We start from the raw sequence: 21,011 nt of genomic DNA, 5'->3' as shown, positions 1-21,011 counted from the left end.
ACCTGGTTAGTGATCCGCTATGTACTGCTGTAAGTGGATGCCACTGACATTCTGACACACGCTTTTTGGAAAAGTAAAACCAAACACTGCAACTAGACATGATGTACACGCACAAACTTATGGGAGCCAGTCTGTGTTGCGCACAGGAAGGTCAGGCGGGAGCGGGCGCGGGGTGGGAACCGGGCAGGACTCACTGAGGACTCTGTTCACGCCTGCCTCTGTGATCTGAACTGCATCAAGACGTGTGATTATAATGCACCAATTCATCTACTTTTCCTATGCTTTAACAATCACCATATACCTTTATTCAAAGTGCTGTGCAAATTTTTTATTGGCATCCATTCAAATAAAAATCTGAAGAGTACAGCTCTTTGTACAAAGTCAGCGAATACAAGCTACAATACATACCTTTGTAGAATAGAGACCCAGATTCTGAAAAGGGTTGAGAGCAAGGAGTATGTCTCCCACGTAGATATAGATCTGATCTCTGGAGTAACACTTCTCCAGCTGCTCCGAGACTGTATTCTGCAACAAAGTAAAAGCAACTTCTTCTTTTCTTTTTTTTGGTGGTACTGGGGTTCCTGGAAGCCCTTCTACCTCCAGGCTACACTCCCAGACACCTATTTTTTATATTTTTATTTGGAAATAGGGTCTCTTAAGCCAGCGCGGCTGGCTTCGAACCTGCGCGATCCTCCTGTCTCTGCCTCCCAAGCGCAGGGATTGTAAGTGTGCGTGTGCCACCATGCCCGGCTAAAAGTAACTTCTTTGTCTTAAAATCATTTGTGGTCAAATGCAGTTCAAAAATAAATAGTAAGAAATAAAACACCTGGAATCTGGACTAAGGAGTAGTTAGAAACACTGAGAACAAGCACTGCGGCCTCAGATCTTTTGTCGCTCACGCAGTGGCACTTGCTCTGGTCTTTGAGAGCCACAGAACGTCACTGTTGTGAGCTGCATTTTCCAAAGTAATATTTGTGTGCTATCTATTGTATGCCACACCCACCATATAAAACACAACCCATAGCATTATATAACAGACATGCATAATGTATGTATACATTATTACATATGAATGTAGGCATGGTGTGCATATAACCTGTGTGATATAGTGTTATAACAATATACTGTAACAGCATATAACATATATATATATTGTCACATATTGTATGCTTAGTATATTCACTAATGTATAATGTGTAATATGTTTGTGATAGAGCTCTCAATGCAACAAGCACATGCAATTAATGGAGTTAAAGAACACTAGAAAACAGCAGAGAAAATATGACAAATATGTATTTATTCTAAATCAAAGTGATTTGATGATTTTGTGGACTATCCTCATCTTTTGTTTAGATATTTGGCCCTATGAGGTAGAGTGAAAAATTTAGAGAACTTCCATAGTTGATAAGTCATGTGAGTTTATGCATTAATTTTAATACCAAAAATCATTTTTAATATATGAAAAAAGAAACAGAAATATGACACAGATAATAAAAAGAAACATATAGTATTTAATACATTAATATATTGATTAGCAACATAACCAATGAAACTTTATGATCCACAAGCCTAGGAATTTAAATCACTAATTTTTTTTTTTTTTTTTTTGTGGTGCTAGGGATTGAACCTAGGGGCATCCCACCTCTGAGCTACACCCTCACTCCTATTTTTTATTTGGAAACAGGCTCTTGTGAAGTTGGTGGAGCCGATTTCAAACCTGCAATCTTCCTGTCTCAGCCTCCCAAGTACTGGAATTACAGACGTGTACCACCACACCTAGCTGAAAAATTTGATATGCAAGGATTCAGAAAGGTATTGGCAATGTCTGAATTTAAACAGCTCCTTTTGCAACTTGGTGAGACCCTATTTCAAAATGAAGAATAAAAAAGAGGGCAGGGGGTGTAGCTCGGAGGTCAAATGCCCCTGGATTCCATCCCCATACCCGCAAAAAATAAAAATGAAAATAAAAAGATAAAATAAACATGCTATTTGATTCTAAGATGTTGATGTTTCAGAGAGATTATTTTGTTGAAGCACTTGAGTTGTTTACACACTATATATATATATATATATTTTAAAAACCTGTGGTCTAACAACTCATGATTGGTTTGTTATTTGAGCATCAAAAAATGTCATTAGGCTGGAAAGATCTCAAAATCTTAGTTCTAGTTCCTAAAATTTAAAATGAAAGAGATAATCAGGAAGTTAAGAGACAGAGCTAAAATAAGACTTACAAATGCTATTCAGAGCCGGACGTGGAGGTGCATGCCTGAAATCCCAGGACTTGACAGGCTGAGACAGGAGATTGCACATTCAAAGCCAGCTTTAGCAACTTAGTGGGGTCCTGTTTTCAAATAAAAAATAAAAAGGGCTGGGGTATAGTTCAGAGGTGGAATGTCCCTGGGTTGTTCATTTCTTAGCAACACACACACACACACACACACACACAGACACACACACACACACAACACACACACACACACACACAACACACACACACACACATTAAAAAAATCCCCTGTTCACTTTGCTTCTAAAAATACAAATAAAGTCTAGAATCCATAATTATAATGAAACTTAATTCTTACCTCATCCAAAACTTCTAGGGTTGCCAAGTCATCCACATCCTTCAGATAGGACATTAGCGATCTGTTGAAGTTACCTTTCTTGGTGTGAATACGTTCATGTCTGTGGAGCAAAACCATTTCTGATTTAAGAACTTGCTGCTGATCAGAGCAGAAGTATACCCAAGACCCAGAACCCCTATGACACCGTTCACTAATTCAGTGACAGCATCCCAGGGAGCATCCTAACAAGTTTCCTTTTCACTCTTTGTTGCTTCTTCTCCATTGGGAAAAATGTGACACAGAAAACATTTTTTATGAATGATCCAAGGGCCACAACTTCTCTCAAGAACTATCCTTAATTGCATAAAGATTTAAATCCCCCTGTCTCTAATTCAATCTGTTACGAAGTGATAAGTCTGAAGGACTCAAATTTATTATATTTCCAGTTTTGTCTGTGGTAGTGTTAGGTCACTGGGGGTCCAAGTATGGCGAGATTTAAAATTATAATCCAGCAAAATAATTTAAATATACCACATTATAATTTTCCAAAGACTAAATGGGCGCAAAAATTGATTTCAGGTGTCATAAAGTTCATTTTCAAAGTGGAACATTTCACTTACTTTCAAAAAGATCTTGACACAGATCTTGACACAGCCCAAAGGCTAGAAAAGTTGCTAAGATAAATGAGACGGTTCGCTTAAACTTTTCTGGATATCCAGTTTATTTTGAGAAGGATCATATTTTTGGTGCTTATTTTGGGGTATATTTTAAGCATCTGGATTTTTCCATTGGCATAAATGGGGAAGAATAAATAGATTATGAGGAGTACTAGGAACCATGGCATTCCTTCAGAATTGTTTTTCTATTTTGTTTTTATAGTTTTATGTATTTTATTATCATGCATTGATTGGTGCATTATAGTCTCACATTATAATGCAGGTCGTAGTGATACTGACACACAGGCACACAGCACTTAGTGGGCTTTCCCTCACTCCCTCCTCTCTCCTCTCCTTCCCCATCAGGGTATTAAGATCAGCATTGGTATTCTCACACATACATGTAATGTCGATGAAGATGGAAGTGATTCCATCATTAATCTTCCCTTTCCCTTTCCCTCTTCTCCTAGACCACTGCCCTAGCTCCTCTGGGGTTTCTCCTTCATTATCTGAATCCTAATTACTCCCTAGGTTCTGTATATGAGAGAAAACATTTGACCCTTTGCTTTCTGCGACTGGATAATCTCACATAGCATAACGTTTTCTAGGCCCATCATTTTCCTGCAAATGACAAAATTTTGTTCTTTCTTGCTGAGTAGAATTCCATTGTGTGGATATCCCATAATTTTGTAATCCATTCATCTGTTGCTGTACACCTAGATTGGTACCATAATCTAGCTATTGTGAATTGTGTTGCTATGAACATGGATATGCAAATACTGTTGTATTTTCTGATTTCAGTCCCTTTGTAAAGAAACCCAGGAGGGGTAGAGCTGGATCATGTGGTTGATCCATTCCCAGTTTTTCCTTCAGAAAACTTTAATGTTGACTTGTTGCTTAAAAATTAAATCTTCTGTGGCTGCGGATGTAGCTCAGTGGTAGAGGCTTACCTCTCCCATGTGATGGCCAGGGTTGGGTCAACGTGGCCCTTTGTTTTTATTTCCTCTTCAGCTCCAGCTGTGTGATAAAACTTCATTTTTTATAGTCCACCTCACCTATCACCACTTTTAACCTCCTGGGATAATTCTAATCATCCTTCATGATAAATATTTTGGGTAAGTCATTTCGGCCACTCAAGTGTGATCTAGTCTTAGTCATCTGGGCCACTCATGTGTGTTCTGGTCTTAGTCCTTTTACCAGGTTGCAAGATGGTACATTTTCTAGGATAGTAATGTCCCTTCAACATATGGTGCTGGGACAATTGGGCAGCCTTATAAAACAAGGGGGGAAAAAAGATTCAGAACATTGGCTTTACCTTTGCACAAAGGTTAACTCAATATAGCCCACATTTCAAATAGAAAATTCATAAAGGATAACATATGCAGAAGAAGGTATAGATATATTTGTATTTGGCAATAATTTTTTAAATGCAAAACCAATATCATCATCCATAAAATAAACAGTTAATAAATTAGATGTCACTAAATTCAAAATTTTTGCTCTGTGAAAGACACTGTTAAAAAAAAAGCAGGTGGAAAAATATTTGCAAATCACATACCTATGAAGGACTTGTGTCTAATGATAGAAATCATGCCTTTCCGATTCAAAATGGTGACTGAGGGACACAGCGCACCTCAGTAGCTGGAACAAATAAAGTTCAACTACCGAGAAGCCAATGTCTTGACAAAATAAACAAAGCAGTGGAAGATATAAATCAAAACACAAATGGGAACCACAATACTCTGAATGCAAGACCCACTGCAAAAAACTCGAGCATGCAACTGACCTGGTGTGGTCACCAGTGCCATCTCAGGCCACTGGCCCGAACCATGAATACCAGCTTTAGCATGGCTTTGGTGCTGCAGCCCAAGAAATACTGACAAATAATCCAAGATCTTGAAGTGCAGAAAGTAGCCGCAGAGTTACAACATTTTAAGTGACCAGCACCCTGTTCAGAACCCTGAACTTACACGGAACTCATTAACAGTGACACCTGACACCCTAACACCTAAACACAAAGCTGTGAGAGGTGCAAGAGGGGCATAAACACTCAAAAAGAGGGTCCAAAGGCTGACAATAGGGTATGGAGCAAATGAAAGACATTGGAATATATTCCAGAATCTAACACAGTGAAGAGATATACAGATATTATACAGGCTGGGCCCTATACACATAAATTAGCAGGACTGCTTTTTGTTGTTTTGTTTTGTTTTTCTCTCACTACTGATAGTTCATTTTGTTCTATTTTTGTCCTTTCTTTTCTTTCTAATTTTTTCTTTTGTTTTTGTCTTTGATTTATTTGTTAGTTTTTGTAACTTGTTTTGTTACTTTATTCATGTTTGTTTGTTCCTCCCCCCATTACTTGCATAAACTTCCTCACTCTAGCCTAAGATGTACACAGCTGGTTTCTGCATTTGCTGAATTGAACAGGTATCATTTTACTTATTCTCCTCTTTTCAAAGAGATCCATGCACATACAATTCTTTTGATATACTCCTTTTAAGAAAATAGAGAAAGAAATCCAGTGATCCATTTATCAGAAGTGAGGGGCCCGGAATTTTTTTTTTTTTATATGCCTTTATGGTTAATTGGCAGCTAGGGAAGTTTCCAGAGGAAGGACAGGAAGTATACAGTGAGGAATGTGGAGGTCAACATTTCCTTGGCGGGGACCCTCCTCTTCCTTGTGTAAAGTCATCTTAAACAAGGCCTTTGGTTTTAGTTGTCAAAAATTCAACAAAGATTTGGTTACTGTGGTGATTAAAAGTTAAAGTTAAGTGATTAAGTTACTGGGTGACTCCTCATTTTCTATGGCACAACATAGAATTTTCTTGGCCTGCAATCCAAGGCCTTCATAGCCCTGCAGGGCCCTTCATCACTACCCGTGAGCTCTGTACAGAACGTCTCCCAGTAGGTCAAGGACTCCAGGCTCTGTGTTCAGTTCCATCTGAACTGATGGACTTTCCAGAGAGAATACACCACAAGCCAAGAAGCTACATATTTAGGTCTATAATGTGGGCCCAAACTAACTTTTTTTCTGTAATTTTGTTCCTGGAAACAAAGGTGTAACACACAGTTGGTGCCTTGAATCTTCATAATCCCCTTAATATGATAGACATGTTTGCCTGAAACAAACTGAATGTTTTGAGATTTGGGTAGAATAAAAAATCTTCAAGTGTTTTTTCCCCAGTATAATATTGAACATTTCTTAAAATGACTAAGTACACTTGTATTTTCACAAGAATATTTATTCATATATTTATTTATTATTTATTTATGCATGTCTTCTTTTTAATCTATATATTTTTTGTTGTGGCACTGGGGGTAGAACCCACGGGCTTTTCTACCTCCGGGCTATATTCCCAGACCTATTTTATACTTTATTTGAAAACAGGGTCTCACTAAGTTGCTAAGAACCTCACTAAGTAGCTGAGGTTGGCTTTGAACCTGTGAGAACCTCCTGTCTCAGCCTCCCAAGTGCTGGGATTACAAGCGTGTGCCACCACGCCTGGCTGCATGCCTTTTTTTTTTTAATTGGTGTACTGTAGTCATATATATTAATGTGGTACAAGACAGTAGAGACATTCATGTCCACATCACTCACTTAGCCCTTCTCCAGTTCCACATCTAAGAGTTTAGGTGAAAATGCATTTTCATTTTGAAGTAGATGGGGAAAATAAACACAGTTGAAAGTGTGTTTGTTTTTCTATCGAAGAAAAGGCAAATAGATTTTGGAAGCTTGAAGGTAGAAACTATTTTTTGACAATTGCAAACAGTGAGAATGGTAGGTTGGGAACATGAATCAAAAATGTCACCTCTGCCGGGCGTGGTGGCGCACGCTTGTAATCCTAGCATTTGGGAGGCTGAGATTGGAGGATAGCAGTTTGTGAACAGCCTCAGCTACCTAGTGAAGCTCTCCGTAACTTAGTGAGACCCTGTTTCAAAAAGCAAAGAACAAAAATAGAGTAGGGGTTATAGCTTGGAGGTTGAATGCCCCTGGGTTCCATCCCCAGACCCCCCCACACAAAAATGCCACCTCTCATGAGTACCACACCTATGCCGTTTAAAGCAAGGTGGCGTGTCTGATGCTGCCCCACTCCACTGTCTGTCCCCACCTTATCTCCTAACATTGTGTTTCTGTTTACTCCTCAGCCCAGTGGCTTCCTCCTGGAAGTGTCTCTACTGTACAACATCCTGCCGCTTCCCAGGCTCTGCCCTGACTCTTCTGTATGGCCAGATGGAGAGCCACGAGATGAGAGTACCACCCTAAGTTGGGAGGTCTGAGTTGACCTTTTTTATTTTGGTACTGGAAACTGAGCCCAGGGGCATTGTACCTTTGAGCTATACCCCCAGTTATTTTTATTTTGAAACAAGGTCTCACTACATTTCTGAAGCTGTCCTGAACAAGCAAGCCTCCTGTCTCAGCCTTCCAAGTACTGGGATGATGGGCGTGTCCCACTGCACCCAGCTGAGCTGTTTTTAACATTGGAATTCCCCCACCTGCCATCCTTAGGGCGCCCAATCTTCCTGGCCTTCTCGAGTTCCCTGTACATGCATCACTATCAAATACCCTATTTCTCTTACTAATGTATTATGTGTGTTGTCTGCATCTTCCCATAGGCATGTAAGCCCCACAAGGGTAGCATTCTGTTTGTTTGTTTTGTTTTAGTTTGCTAACAAACATACCTCATACTCCTAGATCAGAGTAAGGCAAATGGCAGGCGCTCAAAATTATATTTCTAGAAGTGAATATTTTTATTTACTAACTGTTCTTATACTATGAGACCATGATAAATGTATCTTTTTTTTTGTAGTATTGGGGTTCCTGGAAACCCTTCTACCTTTGGGCTATACTCCCAGACCTAATTTTTTATATTTTTATTTGGAAACAGGGTCTCTTAATCCAGCATGGCTGGCTTCAAACCTGCGGGATCCTCCTGTCTCCACTTTTCAAGCGCTGGGATTACAAGCGTATGCCACCATGCCCTGCTGTATCTTTATTTTTTTAACTCTGGTCATGAACAAATAAAATGCCCAAAGAAATAAACATATATGTATATATATATATATATACATATATGTATATATACACATATATATACATATATGTATATATATACCATATATATATGAAAGATACGTGTATATTATATATATACATATATATGTATATATATACACGCACACACACACACACACACACACATATATATATATATATACACACACACATATATAGAGAGGGAGATTTTGAGGTAATGTTACATTCTTATTATTTTCCTTTGACATTTGTTATACAGAATTGGTTAACATACTTCTTACTTTATTAAATGTTTGTTTTATGTAAGACTTAGAGGAAGAAAAATTAGAATCCAGCTGTAAGATTTTCATCCCCTTGTGAAAAGCACAGTTTGTCAACCAGATCCCATTTTCCATTTACTCTGTAATACCAGAGAAACATAGCTTTGGACTCTAAATATTTTCTTTCTGTGTTGTCAAAGGTCATAAATACCCTTAGGGGTAGCTATAATAGCTTCACTTGTATTTTAGTTCTACACACAGAAAAAAGAAATGCTTGCCTGATGTTAAATTGTCATCCTTGCTATTTAGTTGTACTATCGTAATAGAACAGCTTTATTTGCTTTTGCTTTGGTTAAAAATACTTGTGTAAATATCAAGCTCTATCATCTAAGGTGATTCAGGAGCCACTGGGGTGGACTAGAAATCCTTTGCTAAACACAAATCTCATTTATATTTTTGTGTACGTTTCCTTATCCATCTCTAAATTTCAGTAACAAAGACAACTGGTGGCAGTCACAGGAATACAGAAGCTCACAGGTGTCCTGGAAAACCAGTTCTTACTTACCTGCAATTTGACCCCTTTGGCCAAGATGGTAGAGAAGACAGAACACACCAGCTTGGCCAACCAGGTGACCAGATCAACTCTGGCAACAACTGGAGTGACAGATCCATCGTCCCTACCACCCACTAAAGGTGTCAACGGCGTTGTTCATTCACAGAACTCCTTCTCTTGTGTGTGTGTGTGTGTGTGTGTGTGTGTGTGTGTGTGTGTCCTGGAATAAATCCCCTAGGATGGGTGTTGAAGGATAATTGCACACACACACACACACACACACACACACTTACACACACATTTTTTTTAGGGAAATCTATAGTAAAAACCTCTCTGCAACACTGTCCATGGTGTGGTGTCCGCATCGCTCTCCAATCCCACTGAGCTTTCCCCTCACAACTCTGATCAAATGCGTGTCTTTCCCCCAGCATATCTCCTTACTTTTCCCATTTCCCTCAGGCTGTTCTCTCCATCAATAATGTTCAGCTCATGGTAACTCTACTTTCCCATGATTGGGTCCAGTTTATCCTTACATTGTTGATCAAAAGCTCCTCTGTCACCGCTATCCTCCTTTTGAACTCTTGGAAGACATTTTTTGTATCCCTTCTGTGGGATTAAAACTCTCTACTTTGTATAATGGCTACTTATACATGCTGGTTTTATTCATTTTACTAAAAAGTACGCCCACAGGCACAGAATCTATAAAGGCTTTAGCTTTCAGGATTCTATGTAGAACGTTTTTCCAGAGCTTTACACTATGGCCTCGATAAATACTGAGATGAAATGGATGTCATCTCAATTCATGATTCCTATGGTAGTAAAGATTTTATTAAAGTTGTCATTAGGTTGAATGGAGACCTATGAAATTCAATCTTGTTTTGGATTAAAAATGAATAGTAGATAAAATGAATAGTCAAGATGATCCCTACATTTCTAGTTGGAATAACAGGATAAGTGGGTTCCATTATTAAGAAATGGAACAAAGAAATAATTTGGGGTGGAGTAACTTAAGCTCAATTTTGGAGACTTTGAGTTTGAATTCTCAAACATTCACATAGAGGCGGGAATAGGAAAGATAGCTGTTATAAGAGCAGCAGGTAGGATAGCATTAAAAGTCTCATATGTTAAAAGAACGGGTAAATGTGCCAAAGAGGGAATAATTCTCACAACATCTTCAAAGCCATTTAAAAAAATGATCTTGCCTAGAAAACAGAATGTAAAATGGAGTCAAGCATTGTACTGCACCGAAAGAACCCTTTTATTAGTTTCTATTGATTTTCTGCTTTCTCCTTTAATTGTTCCATTTTGTAAAATAAAAATCCCATTTGAGAGAATTTACATTGCACGGTCTCACACCTAATAAACAACTGGCAACTTGAGCCAAGCACTTTTAACACTGACTGGCTGAAGAATTCTGCTGTTTGACTTTCCCTTTTAATTATTTGAGATCAAAGTCGGTTTGTATTCTGCCTTGAAAGCCATATATACATACATACGGCAAATCAAGAGAGATTGCAACAGTGCTGCAAACACAGTATTTTGGTCTAAGAAAAAACTCCATTTGAGTAATTAAGTTATTGTAAGTATTTCCCTTTTGCTCTATGAAATTGTAGTTAAAACTTAGTGATTTTTATAAAACATATCAGTATTAATAATCATCAGCATACAAATGGTATCCAGTAAAATATCAAAGCTATTCTGCTTTTCTTTGTAAATAAATATAAAAATAAAAATAAGCATGTTAATAATTCAACTGCTATAAAAATTAAATTAAATTTTTTTATTCAAGTAGATGTTGTATTAGATTTTTCTTTTATTTACAAAGAATATAAATCATAGTTTAAATAATTTTATGTATATATTAAATATACATAAAAGAAAGTTTTGGGAGCCTATTTAAATATTTAATTTAATTTATTTATTATTTATTTATTTATTTATTTATCTATTTATTTATTTATTTTTTTTTGCAGTACTGGGGATGGAACCCAGGGGCATTGTACCTCCAAGCTATACCCCAGCCCTATATTTTAGCCTTTTTTTGTTTTTTGAAACAGGGTCTCATTGAGTTGTAAAGGGCCTCACTAAGTAGCTGAGGCTGTCTGTAAACCATGATCCTCAGGTGTCTGCCTGCTGAATGCTGGAATTACAAGTGTTCACCACCACGCCTAGCTAAATATTTTATATAATGGATAACTATCTACTACTTCCACAGCACAAAATACCTTCCAATATGGGAAGAAATTCCAAAATTCTTGGGAAGTAGGACTCTGGCCCTCACTAGAAACTGCTAGCGAGGTGGGGTCAAGTGTTCCACACCCTGAGCTTTTGCCTAGAGCTCAGTGATCATACCTGCAATACCCTTCAACTTATGACAAGTAGAAGAGCTCTGCACAGGGACACTGGGAGGGCAGATTATGGCGAGGCTAAACCTTTCCAAGTAGAAGATAATGTAGAAAGAAGAAGCAAAACAGAGTGGGGCATGGTGGTGCCCACCTGTAGTCCAGTACTTAGGGGCCTGAGACAGGACAATCTCCAGGACTGTTGCAGCAAGTAGTAAGATGTTCATCAACCTAGGGAGACCTTGTTTCAAAATAAAATAGAGCTAGGGTGTAGCTCAGAGACAGAACACCTCAGGGCTTAATCCGCGGTCTCTGTCTCTCTGTCTGTCTGTCTGTCTGTCTGTCTCTCTCTCTCTCTCTCTCTCTCTCTCTCTCTCTCTCTCTCTCTCTCTCTCTCGTACACACACAGTCACTTTCATTCATTGTCTCTTTTAGTTTTTTTCTTTTTTTTGTTGTGTGTGCATGTGTGCGTGCGTATGTGTGGGTGTGGGTGTGTTACTGGAGATTGAATTTAGGGGTATTTTGCTTCTGAGTTATAAACCCAGCCTTATTTTAAATTTTTTAAATTATTATTTAGAAACAAGGTATTGCTAAGTTGTTAAAGGGCTCACTAAGTTGCTGACATTGGCTTTGAACTTGCAATACTCCAGTCTCAACCTCTCAAGAACTGGGATGAAAGGCATATACCACCATGCCTGGTGGTAAAAAAGAACAGAGTTATATTCACAACAAAGAGAAATATAGTCAAATAGTCATATATGAATAGCTAATTAGCCAGACTTTAAAAGTTAGATATGACTAAAGCATAAATTATTAAAATAATAAAACTGAGAGAAATTCTAGAAACAAAAAATATAGATATAATTATCAACAAATAGCAAAAAAATAATATATATGATAAGTTATAGACTAGGCTTGGTTCTAAGAGAAAATTTGACAACTGGAAAATAATTCTGAATAGCTCATCCAGAATGTAGGAGAGATTAATAAATAGATAACAGATGTGAAAGAGAAATTACAAGATACATAGTATGGTAAAGTCAGAAATTTTAACATTTGTCTCTAGTAAATAAAAATAACAAGAGTAAGAGGGGACTAGTTTTTGAAAAATAATAACTGAAAAACTTTCATAATTGAATAAGGCATGAGTCCTAATATTGAAAGTGTATTCTCTTCCTAACAGGAGAAATAAAAACATGTCTTGTGATTCAGAGTCAGAAATATTGAGCCTAACACAATGTCTAATGTATTACAGTTTTAAATAAATTTTAAAAATATTTCTATCACTAGAACTTAGAACACCAGACATAGAATCTAAATACAGTATAGTTGATTCAATATTCTTACTACACTTGAATGATAGAAGAAAATTCTCTTTCAATATCTTTTGTTCCAGACTATAATTTCTATGTTTGTTTAGCAAAGAGCCTAGGAAGTTCTCTAGGACAGATGAAAGTTTTATTTGTTGAACAGAATAGTAAAGATAATGTTTCCTCCAGGGGAAAAATTAGGCAGATATACTAGCAAACTTTTAAAAGGTTAGAATCTCCCAAACTCAGGGTTCTCCAGCTATGAGGGAGTCCACAGTGTGTACGGAATCCACATAGAGAGTTTGACATTCTCCCAGGGATTGCAGGGGCAAGGGCAACCAGTGTGAACACAGAATGAATGCATGCTTCCAGGGCTGCCCTTTGAGCAGTCACGTCCTTTGTCTCTGGTCCAGGAGCCTTGTGTCTTCTGTTAGCATCCATAAAACTGGAAGGCCAACTTGTTAGTTTGCAAGTAGTCTAATCTAAAAGTCTTTGGTAATTCCAAGTTCTTGACCTCGAACACCCAATATTGGTACACTTCAATTTCTGTTTGTTTGCTTTTTGCTCATTTTTGGAAGGATGGAGTTGTGGGAATCCTGGAAATTGGTAGGTAGGACTGGATGAAAGAATGGCCCACCGCTACCTCCTCACCCTAAACTACACCCATCTTGCTTTCCTTTAGTCATTTAATTTCATCCATTTCTTTAAATTTTACTCATCAAAGATGTATTCTGCCTCTGCCTCAAGACTATAAGCTCACACGGGCAAGAATTATTATTGCATGATATTATCCACAATTGTTACACCTTTTACTCATGGATAAAGCTTGGATTCTGGGATTCAGTCATTCATTACCCATGTAGCCTTGTACAAGTGAATTAACCTCTATAAACTTCAGTTTTTATTAGCTGTGAAAATGGGGTATCATAAAATATTTTTCTCTGGGTGGTTGTAAAAACACACGAGATAAGATAAAGTCATAACACTGTATTTGTCACCTAGTTGGCATGAAACAATAGGAATGAAATAGGTAATCTCACAATAGGAATTCAAATAAGGCATATGCCATTTTCTCCTAACTTCCCAAGTACTGATACCCTTCTGAGATGAAGCTAACAGAGTTCTTAAGAACAAATCTAAATTATAAAAGATGACTTTTCGACTTAACAGCCCCTTCTATAGAAATTTATGGAAACAATAAGACCTGCACAACTCTGTCCTTATGGTCTTACTTAGCGTTACTTGTTAAGGTACAATTAGCGACAACTTAAATGTCTCATCATAGTAGATGATTTCAATCAGTCATTGAATAATCAGACAAAAGAATACCATGCAGTCACTAAATAATGTGTCATAGAGAACATTTAATGACACGAATATTTACTATTCAGTGAAAGAAGACTTATAAATGGTATTCCAATTTTGTTTTGCAAGTGTATATTCATTCACAAACATACTAAAAGCTTATAAATTGTTATACTTGATTTTTATGTTGTGCATTTCTGCATATGTTCTAAATTCACTAAAATAATGATGCTACTAAAAAATAATCATGCTACTAAAGTCATGTAGGAAATAAGAAGAAAGATATGAATGAATTTAAAATATAATTTAACAAGAGAAAATGATACAACTAGTGCCAAAAAGTCTTTTGAGATTTATGTTCCTCTTTGGGATAGAGATATAGCTCAGTGAGTTGCCTAGCAGGCAGGAGCTCCTGGGTTTTAACCCTAGTACTTAAAAAAAATGTTCTTTTATGTAAATTTGTGTTTTTTTAAAATCCCACATCTAAGATATTTTATAGAAGACCAGAAAACAAAATAAAATATATACCAATATTAATCATCTATATCATCTATTGAAGTTTACTTTGTTGTTGTTCTGCTGAAGTAAGTAGCTAAGCTAAGCTGCTATTAACGCATCAGTATCGGGCTACAACTCAATAAGGGACATTTTCTTTCCGTGCGTGAAGCCCATTGCTTCAAATCACAACCAGAGACTAAAATGACTCTTGGGTTTTTTTGCCTTAGCGACGACTGCATGGTGAAATAGTGCAAGGTCTTTAGATAATCTTTAGAATTTGAGACGCAGGACATGAGGTGATTACCTGGCCTTTTCTGAGCCTCCCTTGCATTGATGAATGTCGATGAATTTCATCAGCTGTTTCTGTAGCATCACATCCTTGCCCTCGATTTGAGTGAGGAACTTATGCTGTAATAGGTCGGACACTGTTGGACGCTTTTCATAATCTTTCGTCAAGCACCTGCACTGGCAAAGATGAACATAGTTATTAGTTGTTAGAGCTTTGAAACAATGACAATCTTCCTAAAACCTACTCTTAAGAGAGCGATGCTTGTCACAAATGTTCAGCCCAAGGACATCCCCCAGAACATTACACGTCACCCCGAGGAGTGAACATTTGACAGTCCACACGCCTAGGAGTGATGCTGTCATTGTACCAGCTCTCAGATCAATACCACTTCTCTAGAATTCCAGCCAAAATGACCAACAGCATTGTGATAACTAAGCTCTATCTTCACTGAAGTCTCAGTAACTAACGATAAACAACCATGACATCATTAGAGACATAAGCCTTATCTAATATGAGCATAAACATTGCAGCTACCTGTCATGAATGCTTTTTAATGGCTTCTCACTCTATTTATTCCTTTCCAGGGACAAAACTGCCAACCCATTTGAGAAGTTAGGCTGCTAAGGATGTTCGTGCTCCTCATCAGCAGGTGTTTTGCGAACTCTGACAGGAGATGTGCTAGTGCATGTCACACCTGTTGGTAGGTGTGATCAGAGCACAACTCAGAAGACTGGTGAGAGTGTACTGCATTCAAGGAGAGCACAGGAAGAGCATTTGAACAAAACTGCCACGTTTGACAGCCCTGGCAGCTGTCTTCAAATATTTGGTAGAGGGATTTGACTAGCACTCAGTAGTTCAAAGGGGCAAAAACCCTGGGATTGGTTGGTAGAATCAAGACAAAAACAGCTTTCAGGTAAGTATAAAGAAGAAAATTTTGAGAAAGCTTTATGAGGGTGGACTAGCTGCTTTGGGAAGCATGATAATTACTGACTAAATGGTCAGTCAGTGTACATGTTCAGGAAGGATTTAAGCTCCAGATATGATTTTGAGCTTGACAACTTTCCAAGTCCCTTCCAAAGCTGACAAAAAGAAGTTAGAGAGATTTGAATGTGGTGGTACAAACCTCCAATCCCAGTAGTTGGGAGACTGAGATAAGAGGATCACAGCTTTAAGCCACCACAGCAGTTTAGTGATGCTCTTAGCAACTAAGCAAGACCTTATTTTAAAATTCAAATAAAATAAAATAAAATAGGGCTGGAAGTGTAGCTTGGGACAGAATACCCCTGGGCTCAATACCCAGTAAAACACATACACACACAACACACACACACACACACACACACACACACACACACACACAGCTCTAGAATTATAAGGAAAAAACTGAACATAAACAAATAAATAAAACAACAAAAGGTACTTCCGGGAAGATGGCAACCAAGAAAAGCAGCGTTTATGAGTCCTGCTAACACTCAATCTCTATTGCTACAAAATCAGTGCTTTTTTATAGCCAGAAAACACTATCAGCAGAGAAATAAAAGATGTAAATACAAGGTACAGAGAAAAAGAAGACTAGAAGAACAACCAGAGACCAGAAAAGAAACCAGTCCACATTGTGGCATGGAGCCCCGCCGGCACCATCTTGCCTCACAGCACCAGGCTCCAGAGAGGAAAGGTAATCCAGGACCTGAAGTGAGCAACTGTGGATCATTCAGGTATAATTCAGCAGTTCTTTCAGTGAGAAGAATGTCTAAAACTCTCAGTGGCCAAGCTCATCACGCCCTCCAGGGACTCAGAATGGAGCTCAAAACCAGAAAAGAAATATGCCAGCCTCACGGCCGAGGGCGTGGCAGCGGCACCATATTGCCAGTGGCGGTGGTGAGTTCATCACACCTGCAACAGCTCCAGATCAGTACACACAACAACTGTAAGTGAAATTGTGGCCCCTAAAAGAGAAATCCCAGTGCCACATCCCCAGGGACTTTATCAGCTTTGATAATCTCCCTGGGTCTGAAATTTTGCAGTCCAACTTAGTGAAGGTGTAGCAGTGGCAGAGATACCACACCCTAGTCACAGCTCCCCATGGGAAAACACCCAGCCTGAAACTCCCATGGTCTCGTGCAGTCTTGATTAACTCCCTGGGTCTGAGACTTTGTGATACAACCCAGTAAAGGAGTAGTGGTGACTGAGATTACCACAGACTCGAGATCCAGAGCACCCTACATGAAGCTGTGGAGACTCAGGGAAGAATCCAGAGAAGGCACAAACTTCTGAAATCATGGGAAAGAGGAATAACAATGGAACAATGAATGCCCACAACCTCACAACATCAGAACCTGATAACACAGAAATTCAGATATCTCCAGAAGATCAAATCAGGAATATAACTGTAGAAATAATACAGGACCTTCAAAAAGAATTTAGAGAGAATTTAAAAGAAATAAAGGATGCAATCATTGAAGTAAAGGCCTCAATTCAAAGTATAAACAATTGATTAGACCACAGGGAGAATAGAATCTTGCTCCTAGAAGATGATCACTCAGGAAGTGTTTCTTAGGGGAGAAACCACAAGAAATATGTCAAAGAAACCAAGTTCCACTGAAGGTCTGGATAGAAGGCAGAATATATGGATCGTGGGGGCCCTTCAAAGTTAACAGAGACTCTTCTAAAGATTTGAGAAATGTATTTATAGTTTACTAAATAGAAGTAGTGCCAAGCATGTGCTTAGGGATGATATCTGGTCAGTGAAAACTTAAAAAAAGATTATCAATCCATCTTGTGCCCTCATAACTCATATGTAAGTCTCTTGCCTTTAGAAGAAGCAAATACGCTTAGTAGAAAAAATATTGGTAGTAGTATATATGAATAGGGCTGGTCCCTCTGCTTCCTTTGCCAGTTTTACATTTTCTGAGTTTATCTTTTGTTGTTATTTAGCACTGACAATTTAACCCAGGGGCATCCTACCTCTGAGCTATACCCCAGCCAATTATTTATTTACTTTTTATTATTTTTAATTTTGAAACAGGTCTCACTAAGTTGCTGAGGCTGGTCTCAAACTTGTGACCTCCTATCTCAGCCATCCATATCCTGGGGTTACAGGTGTGTACCACCATGCTGGGCAGCACACCAAATATTAATGTCCCTTCTGTCCCCTTTACAACCAGGGTTCAGCTTTATCTTATCTGATGAAGGTGGAGACACAGTAAAATCATGAAAGATGCATGCTTGTGGGACAGATTTTAATAAATGGCTGATTTGCAGTGCCTATGTGCTTGGATGAAGGCACCGCACTGTGCTATTTGTCAAATTAAAAATGTCCCCAGGTTCTCAAATGCATAAGCTTTCTTTAAATATAATTTTATGATTCACTGATTGCAATGAAAATGTTCTGACTGTAATGAGAAGTAGTGGTGCAGATAGACGAAGGCTAAACAAGTGGCTCAGTGGATGGAGGGCACAGGTGGGAGCGCTCGGGAAGGTCCACAGGAGCAGAGCTGAAGACGTGCGAAGAAACAGAGCCTGAGAGCGATAGTCGAGTAAGGACAAGTTCACTGAACATTCAGAAGACACTATGGTGCTTCTTTGGAAGAGAATATCGCAAACCTCTGGAGCTCCTGACCACAAGAGAAGCCCAGTGACCCTGCTGGCAAAGGCACAGTTCAAAGTTTCTGCAGGATGGTATCACTTGCTTTTTTTTTTTTTTAAAGACTATTGTTACTCACTTGCTAATGAAGTCATTGAATTCCGCGGACCACAGCTCAGGTTGCCTCAGTTTGGGGGGTGGATTCCTAGAAAATTAAGAATCAGGGTTGGGTTGTGCGTAGCGATCAGTCAGTACCCTGGGAGAAGCACACTCAGACAGTCTGATGTATTACTGCAACCATGGCTTCTGCCAGTAGAATCAAAGATTGCCACGGTTTTCCAATCCAAAGAAAGAGAATTAGTTACTCATTATTCTCAATATTCAATGACAGGTTACTCTGAAGGCATTTAAATATATGAAGCAATTTTTGCAACTGCAAATTCTTTCCTTTGAAGAATCTTTCTGCTTTCACCTGAGAGCCCTTAGAGAAAACATCAATACTTAACAGACTGTAAACAATGACTGCTGGAGTAATGTTTTTTTTGTTTTGTTTTGTTTCCTATGAATCTTGCAGAAGTCTCTGGGCATTGCCCAGAGACTGCTGCAGTGAGGGGCACACAGAATACCTTTATATATAAATTCTTGTTCTGCTGCCGCATACATGCCAGGAGACAAGTGTTACAAAGGCTCACAAAAGCAAGGAACTGGAAAATATTATTAGCTGCAAAGCTCTGAGTGCCACTTAAAAGATCCTGTTATTAATTCTTTTCCTTTTGAAGCCGAACAAATCTTTTTTGGCAGGTCCCGTAAATACAAAAGAATGTGGCTTGAAAATGAGGCTGATCTAACTCTGTAATCAGGCAGCATTGATCAGCCACGAGAGCGGAATTTGCTGAAACGCCGTTTTGTGTTCATTCCAACAGCCCTTTGTTTTCATTAGTGGATGGAAATACACTGTGTCCAGCTCTGCATTACTCCTTAAATAGCTTATCATAAAATTAATGGACAGTTTGCACAGGTTCATTAAAGAAAAGCACAGCTACTCATCAACCCTAGATCATACACAAGCTCATTTCCTGATCCTTAGGACTATTTGAAGATTGCTGATTTGCACATTTAAAAAGTAGTTCTTTTTTTTTGTTTGTTTTTACCAACCATCTTGTTTTCTTTTCTGGTTTTAAACATTTCCTTGTATGAAATTTATTGGCTTGCTTTGAGTGTCACAAACATTTTCTTTTTTATGGTACTGAGGATTGAACCCAGAGGCATTTTACCTCTGAGCTACATCCCCAGCCCTATTTTTTATTCTTTATTTTGACACACTGTCTCACTAAGTTGTAGAGGTCCTCACTAAGTAGCTGAGGCTGGCCGTGAACTTGGAATCCTCCCGTCTCAGCCTCCCAAGTACTGGGATGAGAAGCATGCGCCACCACGCCCGGCCTGTCCCAATGTTTTGATGATTTCACAGCTGTTCAGATTCCTGTTTTCTACACACCTCTATCATCAACATTCTCAGAGTTCCAGCTTGGAGACAGACTGTGATAGGAAAAGAAGAAAGAACTCACATGACACCATGTGGAGTCACGGGCATGCTGCGTATCTCTGAGCTATCAGCAACTCTATACACATGGGAACAGTAACTGCCATCTTTCCTACACGTGGCTGATCACCAAGAATAATAATCACATGAGGCTACATGCGATAGTTCAATTCACAATAAAAACGGCCCAGGAGGTACAGAGATTCATCTCTAAGTGCCGAATGACAACAGAGGTCAGGAAATATACATTTTCTCCTGTTTTCTTTAAATTTAACAAAATGTCTTGGAGCTGTTATATGGAAGGTTTTTCCATAATCCCTTCACCTCACTTACCAGATAAGTAATATATTTTACAAACAGCAAGACATGAAACTTATGTAAATGATGATGTATATCTAAAGTGTAATATTTCAGAGCCTATAGATAGAAAATTCAAGGGTAATGAGTTCAAATGCTTTACTGTCATCGTAATTGAGTTACCTGTCAAATATCCCAAATGGATCCATTTGGGAATGAATATAGCACACTGGCTTTATTTTTCTAGGGCTAGAACACTCCTCCCCAGGGCTTTGTACTTACGATTCTGTGTCTTCAGGTGTACAGGTCACACAATTTGTTTAATGGAGAACATAATAACAAATTGTAATATATTACCCTATCCTGGCCCACTCTACCATGGAGCCTGGCATTGCAGGCTATATGTGTGCATTCCATTAGGATTAAGGTACCAGGCAAAGTCCTTAAGGTCTTCAAAAATGACACATCATCAATTTATCTTCTCACATTTATTTTTTGAAATATCTAAAACTAACCAACACATATATAAAATAGCATTTAAATAAATTAATAATAGGATAAGCAGAAGGAAGTTTGTTGATACACACACTGGATGGGAGAGGTCTACATAGATAGCAAATTATTTTCTTGCCTCCAAAATGGGTGTTCTTAGCTGGGCAAGGTGGTGCACGCCTGTAATTCCAGTACTTGGGAGGCTGAGATAGAAGGATCGCAGGTTAGAGATCAACCTTAGCAACTTTGCAAGGCCCTCCCTCCCTCCCTCCCTCTCTTTC

The 21,011-nt window shown here is 38.5% G+C and overlaps 1 protein-coding gene across 1 annotated transcript in view; it reads right to left on the bottom strand.

The window, feature by feature from the left end:
- MYO3A (myosin IIIA) overlaps nucleotides 1–21,011 on the bottom strand; it is a gene marked incomplete at both ends in the record, with an annotated part of 172,565 nt that overhangs the window by 108,226 nt on the left and 43,328 nt on the right. The window contains 4 exons of the mRNA XM_080717187.1: nucleotides 409–525; nucleotides 2,589–2,688; nucleotides 14,834–14,989; nucleotides 18,541–18,606. Coding sequence (XP_080573313.1) covers nucleotides 409–525; nucleotides 2,589–2,688; nucleotides 14,834–14,989; nucleotides 18,541–18,606 — 439 coding nt within the window. The remainder of the gene's footprint in view (nucleotides 1–408; nucleotides 526–2,588; nucleotides 2,689–14,833; nucleotides 14,990–18,540; nucleotides 18,607–21,011) is intronic.

Source organism: Muscardinus avellanarius (assembly GCF_963383645.1).
Source record: "Muscardinus avellanarius genome assembly, chromosome: 20".
Taxonomy (NCBI): domain Eukaryota; kingdom Metazoa; phylum Chordata; class Mammalia; order Rodentia; family Gliridae; genus Muscardinus; species Muscardinus avellanarius.
This window is presented reverse-complemented; position numbering and strand designations above follow the sequence as displayed.